The 13,400-nt window shown below is 47.3% G+C and overlaps 2 protein-coding genes across 3 annotated transcripts; one reads left to right on the forward strand and one right to left on the reverse strand.

The window, feature by feature from the left end:
* Positions 1–2,810: 2,810 nt before the first annotated feature.
* On the reverse strand, positions 2,811–7,153 carry LOC136543855 (uncharacterized). The gene is made up of 3 exons (XM_066536192.1): positions 6,722–7,153; positions 5,820–6,641; positions 2,811–3,119 (listed from the first exon to the last, which is right to left on the reverse strand). Exons 1-3 carry the CDS (start codon positions 7,151–7,153, stop codon positions 2,811–2,813), a joined length of 1,563 nt encoding a protein of 520 aa, XP_066392289.1.
* Positions 7,154–7,163: 10 nt separating this feature from the next.
* On the forward strand, positions 7,164–11,371 carry LOC136545924 (uncharacterized). 2 transcript variants are annotated; one of them, XM_066537889.1, is made up of 3 exons: positions 7,164–7,508; positions 8,989–9,050; positions 11,301–11,371. In XM_066537889.1, the coding sequence occupies exons 1-2, from the start codon at positions 7,199–7,201 to the stop codon at positions 9,039–9,041; spliced, it is 363 nt and encodes a 120-aa protein (XP_066393986.1). In that variant the 5' UTR covers positions 7,164–7,198; the 3' UTR covers positions 9,042–9,050; positions 11,301–11,371. The 2 variants fall into 2 exon arrangements, with proteins under 2 accessions (XP_066393986.1, XP_066393984.1); XM_066537887.1 differs by lacking the exon at positions 11,301–11,371 and adding an exon at positions 9,205–9,327.
* Positions 11,372–13,400: the final 2,029 nt, after the last annotated feature.

Below are 13,400 nucleotides of genomic sequence, written 5' to 3' on the forward strand. Positions count from 1 at the left end.
CACACGATATATGCAGGTCCCCAACCTACATATACCAACCTACCCTCGGATCCTCTAAACAAGAACGGGTCCGCACCACCCGAGAATACAGTACTCCACCAATCCAGCCCATTGCCACGTGGGTACATGCTATTCCCGCCATCTCTCCACTCCCAGTGCGCGAGTAGCCATTCTCGTAATAAAATCGCCAAGTTCAGGCTTACCAGAGTATGTGGTTAGTACTACAAAGTCTCACTGCACACAGTTCAACAACGGACGTGCCTTAATCGACCCAGGCGGAAAGAACCCGCTCACAAGACCTCCATGTCTTGTGGCTCACACACACCGAGTCCACCCGGTCTAGATTTATTACTCCACATGCTCATATTTCATGATAACATAAGTAACCAAAGATCCATTTAAAACCTGCAGGTGACAGGTAATCACCTGGCTAAGCATGACTAAGCATATCTAGTCATTTTCGAATTAAAACTGGTAACAAGGTAGATATGGAAAAACAAGGTTGGTAATGCACCAATTAGGTTTCCACTTAAACTCCTAATCACTTAATGCAGTAACGGAAAGCAAAAGCGAATTTAATTTGTAAAACACAAGGTAGGGTTGTATGCATCCGGGGCTTGCCTTCATTGATGGAAAAGTCCAGCTCCTACGACGTTACACAAGTATTCGATCCCACCTCAACAGACGGATTAACCTCCTCCACAACTTGATTAACTACCACGTGCTCACCTTCGTTCACTACACGTAGTAACATTGCCATGTTTAACATGATGCGAGATACAAAATATGATGCTCGATGATGGATGCCAATTAACAACTAATTAAACATATTCAGAAAACTTATTTCAATTGAACTCAAATTTTTTTTTAAAAGTTCATCACATGATAACTAAGTGGCAAAACAATTTTCATAATTTTTGGATAATTAATTAAGCCTAGAAAAATCATGAAAACTCATTTATTAATTAATTGAGCAATTTTTATCACATTCAAAAATGACTGAAAAGTAACATTTAATATTTTTCCTAAATAATATACATCACAGAGAGGTCACACAAAAATTTTCATAATTTTTGGAGCTCTAAATAAATCTACACAAAAATAACAAATTACAGCACTATTCAATCATTTCTGAAAAAGGAAAAATTCCATTTTGAACTCACCCGCTCACACAAACAACTCGGAAAGAACCAGGAGTCACACAAACAACTCGGAAAAAAAACCTAGAGCTCACACAAACAACTCGGAAAAAGAACCTGGAGCTCACACAAACAACTCGGAAAAGAACCTGGAGCTCACACAAATAACTCGGAAAAGAACCTGGAGCTCACAAAAACAACTCGGAAAAGAACCTGGAGCTCACAAAAACAACTCGGAAAAGAACCTGGAGCTCATAAAAACAACTCGGAAAAGAACCTGGAGCCCACAAAAACAACTCGGAAAAGAACCTGGAGCCCACAAAAACAACTCGGAAAAGAACCTGGAGCTCACAAAAACAACTCGGAAAAGAACCTGGAGCTCACAAAAACAACTCGGAAAAGAACCTGGAGCTCACCCCGAACGCACTGGAGCATAAAGCTGGATCAAAAGAGCAATGGATGAGTGGTTCGACGTGCACAGGAAGCACCAGTAGCTCACCCTAAACTCGATGGAGCAAAGAACAGGGCTGGAGAAGCAACGGTGAAGCAGGCTGACGATCTGAGCAACCACGGCGGAGCAAAACGTCGACGGTGGCGGTGCTCCGGCGACTGCGGTGGACAAAACTACCAAGCAACAAGGTATTAAGCACCATGGCATCAAGGCAAAGCTGGAGCTACACCGAGCAAGGACAAATACGCACCAGAGAGCTCTGGCCACGGCGACACGCTCACGACGGCGGTGCTGCCGGCCGCGAGGAAGAAGAGCAACGAACGGGGGTTCCCGATGAAATCAAGTGACCAAAACTGGCTGGCTGGGTGCGCAAGGATCAGGCGAAGCTAGGACAGGCTTTGCTGGGACGGCAACGGCGCTGAATCGACGGTGAAAGCTCGACAGAGCAGCGGCGATGGCGACGGGAGAAAACAGAGAAGGGAAAACGAAGAACGACGACTGCACAGGCTTTATAGGACGGCCAGGAAGCAAAGAGAAGCCACGCAGGGGCCTTTCCCATGCCAGCGCAAAGCCAAGGACGGCCACAGTCGCGTCTGGAAGCAGAAGGAGGATCGTAGACGGTGGGCTTCCGCGGTTACTGTTCATCAGAATTACCAAACTGCCATTCGATTTAAAAATCCAAATTACTCCCAAATTTATGTAACAACTCAAAAATATCCAAAAATAAAAGTTGTTCAAAATTTAAAGTTCTACAACTTTGCTTTTATAACCATACCCAATTTTGGTCTACATTTTGAAATGCAAATTTGAATTCGAAAAGGGAACATTTAAAGAATCTCGCCTTTTCAAATTACTTCAAATTTTTCTAAACAACTTTGAAAACTCCAAAAACAAACTTTGTATAACTTGACAAGCTCTACACTTTTGCTTTTAGGCTCAACCCCAAAATATGCTTAGATTTTGAAATGAGTTTTTCAGGGTAGGCTTTAAATACTGAAAAATCAAGGTTTTCTTGAAAATTCAAAATCCAAACCAAATTTTTAACTCAATTCAAACCATACAAGGCAACACTCATAACATAAATGTAGACTTGTTTTAGTGAATGCATATCAAAGTTTTCCATATAACTAAATGCTTTGCAATGCATATGATGACATGTCCTGTTTTAGTATTTAAACACCCGAGGTGTTACAATGTTAGATGGCTTCCATGCGAAGACATCACGATTGGCGCGTAGGAAGTCGACGAGCTCGCATTCTTATTTGGCTAGGAAGATGGGTCCTGATCCACACCATCTTGGTTGGGTCAGTGGGGTCGATCCCCACCGCCTTGGTTTCCTCGAGTGGACGGAAGGCTGTTGAGGAGGTTGGTTTGTTGTAGTCTGGGACTGCTAGGGTCAATGACTCCCCGAGCTGCAGGAGCTCAGATGAGTTGATGACTACGGTGGTGAGCTCGAAATGCTCGCGATCGCATGTGAAGGCATGTGAGAAGGCGCTGCTCACAGTGAAGACGCCGTTCAGTCCCGACATCTTCAGTTTGAGGTAGGCATAGTTGGGGATTACCATAAATTTGGCGTAGCATGGCCACCCCTAGATGGCGTGGTAGGACCCTGGGAAGTCCACCACTTCAAAGGTGATGACCTCCGAGCGGAAGTTGGCTTGGTTGCCACAATTAGCAGCTGTAGCGGTGAGCGGATGGAGCGATCCATCTGGTGCGTCCCCATTCCCCTAGTGAGGAGAGAGGGCACGAGTTGGAGTCACGATGTGGAGCTTTCTGCTTGTTGAACGGCGGTGGCTTCTACCAGCATCCAGAGGTTGTGGTAGACCGCCTGCTCCTAGGGGTCGATGGGCTCGGGAACGCCGCGCAGAAGCATTGTCGCAGCGGTGATGTTCTGGCTAGCCCAAGCGAACTATGGGGGGTCATTCCCCTCGTTCATAGGGCGCAATGTTCTGGACCTAGCAGGCGTGACCCCGAGAGCTGCTCACCAGGTCATGCGCATAGGGCGCAATGTGCTGCATCGAGCGCACTGGCGCAAGCAGCGGCTGGTTCTGTCGCTGTTATCGTAGCTCCTCGACATGCTCTTCTGTGAGTGCGAGGGCCCCCACGCGTGGGTCTAGAGGGGTGTGAGTCAGCAAAGACTTCACAACCACCGACGGCTATTCCGGAGCGTCCGCCATAGCGCACTCCTGGGATGGACGGTGGCTAGGTGTCATGTCGTCGATGCTAGAGCCATCGCTCTCAACCTTGTCATCCAGGAGTTCGTGGAAAGTGGTGGGAGCAAAGCTCACAATTCCCACGAATTCAGATGTGAGAGGGGATAGCGCCAGCATCCTTCGGAGCCCTCAAGCGTACGCATCCACGAGGGCACGAGGCCATAGGGGAACCGGTCATATGGTGTTTGCAGTGCGGACAATACGGTCCCTCTGGATAATCGGCGGGAGATAGTAAATAAAGAGTAAAAAATAGTATGCACATTACTCACAGCGGGGTTTGAGTAGAGAGTTTGCTTAGAATGAAGCGTAGGCGCCTCGTTGTTGAAGTCATCGTGCGTCCCGGGGCCGATGGAGGGCACCCCTCCGATGGGCGCCGGAACAAGTGCCTCCTCGTAGAGGCATAGTACACCGAGCCGGTCGGCGACGAAGTCCAGGCTTCCGAAGAGGAAGGCTTGGGATGGCTCGAAGATGGGTGGAACCCACATCCCCACAGGTGGGAGTGTGGGAAACTCCAGAGAGCCAAAGCGAGTCGTATCGCTTGAGCCCGCCATAGCGAAGGTGGCGGAAAAGTGGGCCATCCGATGACCAAAAGTGTGAACGTACAGCGTCTTCCCCACAGATGGCGCCAACTATCGATGCAGAAAGTGACCAACACCTAAATATTTGTAGTTTTGTTGTACGTTGTAATCGGAGGTGGCCTAGCACTCAATGACACAGGGCTTATACTAGTTCAGGCAACATGCCCTACGTCCAGTTTGAGTCGGTCGGTGACTTTATTCCTGAGTCCAGGTCCTCAAAGTTTGCTGTGGGGTTACAAACGGAAGGGAGAAAGATGGAGGGTACAAGAGGTCTGGTCAGACTCCGGTCTGAGGGGCCAAGAGTGACGGGAGCTCCGCTATGTGCTAAGTGTTTGAGCGTTATGCTTGTGGTTTGAACCTGGTGGTTCTGTTGCTGTGTGTTGAATTGATCTAAGTGAACTGATCTATCTCTGTTTGAGAGAGAGCGCATCCCCTTTTATAGATGGAGGGAATAGCCTTACAAGTGAGAGGGAGAGAGTGTATGTATACTAAGTCTTGTTGCCCACGCTATCGGGTACAGGATGATTGTAGGCGCCCATAACACTGTTAATGTCAGATGCATGTGGGAGGTCACGTCGTCTTCTTCAGGTATGGCAGATGTCGGTGCCTACCACACTGTTGATACCTAGAGGCACGTAAGGGGTTTTACCATGTTCGTCTAGTATGGTAAATGTCGGCGCCCACAACACTGTTGATGCGTCAGAGGCATGTGGGGGAGCCTTACCGTGTTTGTCTGGTATGGGAGTTGATAACGCCCACAACACTATAGGGAAAATATCGGCGCCTACAACACTGCTTGGGTTCTGTCATGCCAGGAAGGTCGTAGGGTACTATCCGCTAGGTGTACAGGGTACGGTCCTCGGTATTGCGGTTGACTTGAGTGCCCTACCTTACTTTCTTCATCCGTTTCCTGGTCCTTACTGAGCAGGCATCCCCGGTTGGTTGGTCCCAGTCGGCTCTGATTGCGCTAGTCGGAGAGGAGCTGTAAGAAGGGGTTCGGCGCATTCCCGGTCAGAGAAGCGGGTCGAAGTCAGAAGCGGTGTTTTGGCCAGGCCTTCCGGTCGGAGAGGCCATCTGGAGGTGGGCCGGTGTCGGAAGTGAGCGTTGTTCCTCCTTTGTGAGGCCTTTCGATCGGAGAGGTGGGCCGGAGTCGAAAGTGGGCGTCGTTCCTTCTCGGCCAGGCCTTCTGGTCAGAGATTGGATTGTCCTTCTGGCCTGTCGTTTAGGTGTTTGGGCCAGCCCATGAGTTGCGTGTTGTTCGCAACGTTGTCTGTTGGGCCAAGCCTTTGTTGGGAAGCCAGTCCATGAGGGACCCCGGGTTTATGAACCCGACATCATCATCCTTTATGGTCTCCCAACAGCCTTTGAAGAAAGCGCCTGTGAAGCCATCCGGGCTTGGAGCTTTGTGTGAGGACATGGATTTTATTGTGGTCTCTACCTCTTCCTTGGAGAAGGGTGCCTCCAGCTCTATCAAGTCATGCACGGTGTACCCCAAGGATTGCCAATTGAAGGCTGTGGGTCTTGGAGTTGTCGATCCGATGTGGCTTCTAAAATAAACTCCCGTCACTTTCTGTTTCTCCTCGTGGGCCATCACCATCCCCCTTTCAGTGTGAAGGCAATGAATGTAGTTTTTTCTTTGTCTTGCATTGGCTCTAATGTGGAAGAATTTTATGTTGGTGTCCCCGCAACGGATGTACGTGAGTCTTGATCTTTGTCGAATCCTTGATTTTTCAATGGCCGCCAGCCCCACACTACGGGTTTTGAGGCGTCGACAGAGGTCAAGCTCCTGACTCATGAGCATTCTGGATTCCTGTGCCAATTCTAGCTGCAGAAGTACTTCTTTGACAATGGCAAGCTGAAGTCTGGTATCTCCTATTTTTTCTTTGTGCCACCGCTTAATGGCCTTTGCAACTCGTGCCAATTTGATGTGCAAGCGCTTGAGAGGCAGCGCGGAGTAGACCGGCTTGTTCCAGGCGTCCTGGACAACTTCATGGAAGCCATCGACCTTAGTCCAAAAATTTTCGAAGCGGAATGACGTGTTGCGGTAGTGGTCAACTTCCCCTTGCAGGAGTAGCGGGGTGTAATCCGACATGAGGGACGACAGCGAATGGAGGAAACTGGCTGGAAAGATGAGCTCCCATTCCGGGGTGCAAAGCAGTCTATCGATTCTGGTTAGAGTTGGGTTGTCTTGCTCGTTGCTCCATGTGAAGCGACGACCATTTAGCTTGATTTCTTTGAGCCTCAAGTGGTCAAATGCTGCCTTGAATGAACCATCAAGCGATGGTTAAGATTAGAGTTGTTTTTGTCCTCTGCTTGGTATATGAGATTAAAATCTCTAACGATGAGCCATCTACTGTGGTCCGGAGGTGGGATGCTTCTCAGTTCTTGGAGGAATTGGAGCTTGACGTCATCTCCTTGCGGCCCGTAAACCACCGTAATTTGCCACTTAATTCCATCCGCCCTCATGGTTATGGTAGCAGTGATGGCATGCGCAGTTAGAACAACATCAGAAAGGTCGAAGAAGTCTTGATTTACAGCGAGCAGGATTCCCCCTCTTGTCTGCGCCGCCGGCAGCACCGCAAAAGAGTCAGCAAATTTGGAGCCCACTGTGCGTGTGACAACATTACGGTCGATGGCCTGCAGCTTTGTTTCTTGTAAACAGACAACGGTGGAGCCTGTATTCCTAACCAGCTCATTTACAGTATCTCGCCGCGACCCGTCATTAAGCCCTCTGACGTTCCAGTTAAGCAGGTGACAGTTATGTTGTGCCATAAATATACAGAAGTGATCCCTGGCAATTTCATCGGCAGAGCCTACATGGCTGTGACCGGTGCCGTGCCGTCGAGGCCACACAGGGCCGTAAGGGCCTTCACAACCGCGTCCGCCCCTCGCCGAGCAACCCCGCCGCCGTCCACCCTCTCGCCGACGGACCCCGACGACGTCCGCCCCTCGCCGAGCGACCCCGCCGCCGCCCCTTCCTCGTGGAGCGACCCCGCCACCGTCCAGAGGCACCGGCTCCAGCGCCGCCTCTCGCACGGTGCGTCGCTCCCGGCGTCCCGCACCCGGCGCCCGCTCCCGTGCGCCGACAACGCAGGCTCCGGCGCCCGGCCTCCCGCGCAGTACCTAGGTAATCCCTTGTTCATCTCTTTCATGTTCATCCCTTGTTCAAATCCCTTGTTCACCATGGATTATTAGTTCGTCGACACACAAGCACTATTTTAGTCGCCTTTCCTGCTGTATCATATCGTTTCAACGCGAGCTACTTATTACCCTTGCCAGTTCAGTAGTGCTGTTTGACCATCCTAGCTAATGGCACTGAGAGGTAGTACTTAGTAATCACTCCTAAGCTATTTCAATTCCCAGTGAACTGAATGAGTTAGTGATGAACTGAAAATGCATGCAAGAAAATTTTTATCTCCGGATGGCAGATGACCAATGATAGATGTAGTAGCTGGTGTTCCATTGGATCCCTTGTTCCCTTCCTCTACTTGGACAGTTCTTGTTGGGACCCCAAAAAATCTACTGGCAGTACAGCCAAGCTGACTGCCATTTGAGTATATATATGAGATTATTTGCTAAAGTGACACTCCAGACAATAGCTTGGGTTGGGAGCAATTCAGCATGCATGCAGTGCAACGCTGCTGGTGTCACTTGAGGTCAGCATGCCATGCAGCTGGGAGCCAAATCCTAAAACTCAGACATATGAGAGTTGACTTGTCCAAACTTTGTTGATCATTTCAATGTGGAATTTTTAGCATTGCAACATGATCAGTTTCAGGGTTTTATTTGGACAGAACAGCAGCTGTCAGCATAATAAGCATATAGAAAGGGCACATGTCCAAGTAGTAGACAAGGATACTTACTCGGACCAATTGGTGAATAGCTCCTAAGCATGTACCATATGCTGCAGCACCTGGATATAACCCTCTCTCAGCACCAATAATCTGAGTCAAGAACACAATAGATCCACGAGATTTTGTATCCTGGAATCGCTTTGTGATCGCCTTCACAAGAAACCAAGGTGTTATCACATTTACTTTGATGGTCTTCCTGTACTCATCTTCACTTATACTGAGACAATCTTGCACCTCCCCTGGTCACACAAACACACACAGTAATGGGACATTTAAAAAAAAGAATCGGCTGAAGCAGGACGTAAATGTGGACAAAACTGGCATTTCGTTCTGGTGTTTACAGTGTTAAGACTACATTCAGACTAGCGATACCACTAGAGCCTCTGGTTTGTTTAGGATGCAACATCTCACATGCTGGACCCGTGACAGTTAAAATAAAAGACAATATATCTGTAATATGACACAAGTTATGTAACGGATCAATTTAATTATCAGGGTAGTTCAGTTCAGAGATATGTCTGAACCATGATATACGATGCAAATTCAGTTCACTGGACCCTGTATTTTCCCCACTCCCACAGTTTCCTACAGTTCTCTTTTTTTTTTTTGCTAAAGGGGCGCGCTTGGTTAAAAGCCGTAGTGAAATTGAAAGCGTTAGCAATTCAATCCACAGTCCACGAGCATCCCCGTTCACCATGCAGGGGAGGTGCTGCCGAAATTTACAATTGACACTATTATGTTCATTTGTTGCAGGAGAGGCTATTGCAAGGATCATTCCCCACCGTCCTCGACTCGTCGTTTTGTAGGATAGCAAGGTGAGGCATCCTACACCCCTCTTTCCATATCATGTTCGTATATCACGTAACCTAGCTAGGCGTCTCCTGTTCAAAAGAGATACGGTTGAAAATATACAGATCTTTGCATATCTATAACCGTATCTATTTCGAATTATCCACGTTTTTTGGACAGCATTTGCAAGGGTTAAAGGAGCGCGTGACACTTGGTGAATGGATATCGCTTTCACACAACAAGCCACGAGCGAGTCGGCCCAATCGACGAACCACAAATACCGGAGTTTTTGCGCAAGGCTTAGATGGGGTTGAGTATCACGGAAGAATTAAAGAAATATACGAACTCATGTTTCATGGTTACAAACCTCTTAATCCCGTTATATTCAAATGCCATTGGTTTGATCCTGAAGTAGTGAGGCGGACCCCTAATCTTGGGCTAGTCGAAATTCGATAATCATCCGTCTTACCAGGAGATGATGTTTATATTGTGGCTCAATAGGCAACGCAAGTTTATTATCTCTCATGCCTGTGCCAAACTATAGACCGTCTTCAGGGTTGGGATGTTGTGTACAAGGTATCGCCAAACGGTAAACTACCTGTCCCAAACAATCAAGATTACAACTGTTTACACCAAAATTTGAGAGAAGAGCGTGGGAACTCGTGGGCTTTCAGAATTATGCCAATCAAGGAATCGATAGAGTAAAGATTGATATCTGCTGGATCGAATGCAACACTGGATCCATTCTCTTCGAATGATGTCAGCAGATAACGATGACAGGATATGATTGGCGCTAAGAAGATACATATCGGACTCTACAAAAGGGGAAAGATTAGAGTCCAGGTTGTCTCAAGATAGGAATATTTCCTTCATGCCAAAGAATTGTATTAAGTCATACTCGAGTAGGATTCGTTTTTAGGCTCTGGGTATAAATACCAAACCCCGGCTATTGTAAGACAACAATCAATCAAATACAAAGTCAATTACTTTTTTAGCTCCGGCCACCCCTTAGGAGTAGGAGTAGAGTAGATCTCGGCGAGTTCTTCAGCGAGTACAGCTGCATCGATCCAGTTGACCTCCACTGCTTGTTTGTAAGTACCGTCATGGTTTATACCTCTGTTCGTATAGCTGCATCGATCCGGTCGACCCCCACTGCGACTCTGGTATAGGCTAGTTATCGATTCTTGTCTAATCCAAGTATGGCATGTGTGATTCTGCCTCACACCCCACTGCTTGAATTAGATCAAGGTCAAGTTATCAGCTCTAGCTTAGTATGACAATCTTTGGTAGATTCATTAACTTACCGATATTACTTATTGCTTTCATTGTCTATCTAATTACAGCAATATCACTCTGCCCGATTGAGATTGATCTGGATCAGCCTTATATCTTGTTCAACTCATCGTTTGCTAATCTAAAACTGATCTAACCTACATCTTAAGCGATGAGTTATGTTTTTTTATCGGCTGTTTTGCATTAATCTTAATCGTGCATAGCGTGCGGTTAAGGCATGTCTGATCTTGAGTAGATCTATTAGTTAATGAAAACTGTTCCATGGCCCGTCATCATGGCCTGTGGGATTCTGCCTCTCACCCCACTGTTGGCACCGTGGAGGGGGGATCGTCAGTTAGTAGACCTGTTCCTGAGAAGGCATGACCTTAACTGTGCGCTATGCCTGAATCGGCTGCTTAGCCGATATCGAATGCTTTCACGAACAGTTCACATTACGAGATCATTGAAGTAGAGATAAGTTGAAAGATGCGTTAGCCCCATGATCTTGTTATGGTATTATGGCCTGCATGATTCTGCCTCATGCTCCACTAATATTAGTAATGAGTTAGGGTCGTCGAGTCTATTGTTGTTTCTACGGCCTGCATTATTCTGCCTCATGCCCCACTAGTCATGGCGATAGATGAGATCTAACATGTTCATTAGATTTACCTTTATTAAATGGTTAAGAGGTGTTGAGTTGTTTCTTTAAATAAAAGGAGTTCGGTTACTTATAATCATTGGCTCAGTATAAACCAATCATCATTGATATCTTATTGTCATTGATTAATATTTGCTTAAATAACATTTATCCTGAATGATAACCGATCCTTCTTATACAACCCCATGAGCTTTAATCAATTCATTCTTGTGAACATGCTAGGATTGGCTATTTAGTCGATTTCCTCTCATATCGGCTCTCAGAGCCGCACATTCAGGACTGTCTGGCAACACCGGCACGTTCTGCCCTTAATTACTGATAAGCTTTCTCTTCTTATCAATTGCAGGGTCAAATTGACTGGCATGTCTTGGGAGGATTGTGCAGGATCGATCACCCTTGTGCTGAAGCCAGGCAGATCTGCTCCATCGAGCGGACCCTTCCATCTTGCTGCGTGTGTCCTCGGCACGGAGGCAAAAATTCTGTGTCGACACATGTTTCTAGCACGCCCGGTGGGACACCACAATCGTCATGGTGACTCACAACAACGGCAACATCCTTATGGTACACTATGAAGACCTACCTGATGAAGATAAGGATACCATCAGCAAAGCTACAGAAGAATTTTAGAAGAAGTGATTGTTGTCCTACACCAAAACACGTGATAGCACAATTATTCAGAAATTTCCACTACTAAGAGTTCTACTACACGGGCAGATAGATACAGTCGAAGCTGAAGACAAGCGTTTCTTTACAGAAGCCATAGACAAATCTATTCGTGATGCCATATCAAGCCGCAATGAAGCTTTCATTGATGCATTTCACAACGCCATGAAAGAGGCGATTCAAGGGATTCCAGTTGGTCAGGTTGGATTGACTTGTTACAACATTCCAGATCCGTCAACTCAAGGGACTAATCAAGTCGGTACCAGCCATCAAGAAGCAGTACCAGTTGGTAATGGTGATGTCCAGACACTTCAAGGTTTATCTGAACAAACTCCAGGTACTGCTACTGAAAGGATCAAGATGCCCAAGAGGGGGGGATTCCAGTTGGTCAGGTTGGATTGACTTGTTACAACATTCCAGATCCATCGACTCAAGGGACTAATCAATTCGGTACCAGCCATCAAGAAGCAGTACCAGTTGGTAATGGTGATGTCCAGACACTTCAAGGTTTATCTGAACAAACTCCAGGTACTGCTACTAAAAGGATCAAGATGCCCAAGAGGGGGGGTGAATTGGGCTAATTCTAAATCTCTTGCAATAATCAAATCCTACGGATAGCCCAATTAACCCCTTGTGCCTAGAAAAGTGTTTATATCAAACTAATGCACAACAACCTCGCAACCTATGTTCCAAACTTACTCTAGCAAGCAATTCTATGGATGTAAAACAAGTATTGAATTGCTCAAAGTAAATACTCAAAGTAAATACTCAAAGTAAGTGCTCAAAGTAAATAGAGAGAGAAAGGAACACGATGATGTTTTGCCGAGGTATCAGAGAGTCGCCACTCCCCACTAGTCCTTGTTGGAGCACCCACACAAGGGTGTAGCTCCCCCTTGATCCGCGTAAGGATCAAGTGCTCTCTACGGGTTGATTCTTCGACACTCCATCACGGCGAATCACCCAAAGCTGCTCACAACTTGAGTTGGGTCACCCACAAGCTCCGCCGGGTGAACACCAAACTCCCAATCACCACCAAGTCGTCTAGGTGATGGCGATCACCAAGAGTAACAAGCACGAACTCTCACTTGACCACGCGAAGCCTAATGAGAAGATGGATGCACACTTTGCTACTCTTGATTTGCTAGCGAGGCTACTCTCTTGGATTCTCAAATCACAAACACCTCACTAGGACCTTACTCTTTTTGGCACTCACAAACGTGTTTCTCAGCTGTTGGAATGAGCAAAAGTGACTCCACTCATGAGTGGAGCTTCTATTTATAAGGCAGCCTAAAAAACGAACCGTTATGAGCTTCTGCGGGGTGACCGGACGCTCCGATCGTTTTGACCGGACGCTTCGGTCAGTTCAACCCGCGAATAGTTTTCAAGTGATGACCGGACACAGTCAGGGTCCGGTCAGTACTGACCGGACACGTCCGGTCGCTCTTGGATGCTTACTGTAAACGATCGGACGCTGAATACTCAGGGTCCGGTTGCCATTGACCGGACGTGTCCGGTCGCACTTTCTCAAGTCTGGACCCTTACTGGAGTCGACCGGACGCTGGCCCTCAGCATCCATCACATGACCTTCTAGCGTCCGGTCACACCAGACATGTTCTTCACGGTCAAATGAACTGAGCGGACCCTGCGGCCAGTGTTCGGTCGCACCGGAGCCAGCGTCCAGTCAGTATTTGACCCTCCATTCACTTCCAACTCTCGATCATATGTGAATGAAGTTTGCTCCAAAGGATCTTAGGCATTCATAGGAGCTACCTAGAGCTAGTTT

Source organism: Miscanthus floridulus, chromosome 3 (assembly GCF_019320115.1).
Source record: "Miscanthus floridulus cultivar M001 chromosome 3, ASM1932011v1, whole genome shotgun sequence".
NCBI lineage: Eukaryota > Viridiplantae > Streptophyta > Magnoliopsida > Poales > Poaceae > Miscanthus > Miscanthus floridulus.

Bases quoted from the DNA above. Each gene is read 5' to 3' on its own strand.
- LOC136543855 (XM_066536192.1), bottom strand. From the start codon at position 7,153: ATGGCACAACATAACTGTCACCTGCTTAACTGGAACGTCAGAGGGCTT. The intron at 6,642-6,721 runs GTTAGAGATTTT...GGTTCATTCAAG, and splicing joins ACCACAGTAGATGGCTCATC to GCAGCATTTGACCACTTGAG. The intron at 3,120-5,819 runs GTAGAGACCACA...CTCAAACTGAAG, and splicing joins CACCCTTCTCCAAGGAAGAG to ATGTCGGGACTGAACGGCGT.
- LOC136545924 (XM_066537889.1), top strand. From the start codon at position 7,199: ATGGCTGTGACCGGTGCCGTGCCGTCGAGGCCACACAGGGCCGTAAGG. The intron at 7,509-8,988 runs GTAATCCCTTGT...CATTTGTTGCAG, and splicing joins GCCTCCCGCGCAGTACCTAG to GAGAGGCTATTGCAAGGATC.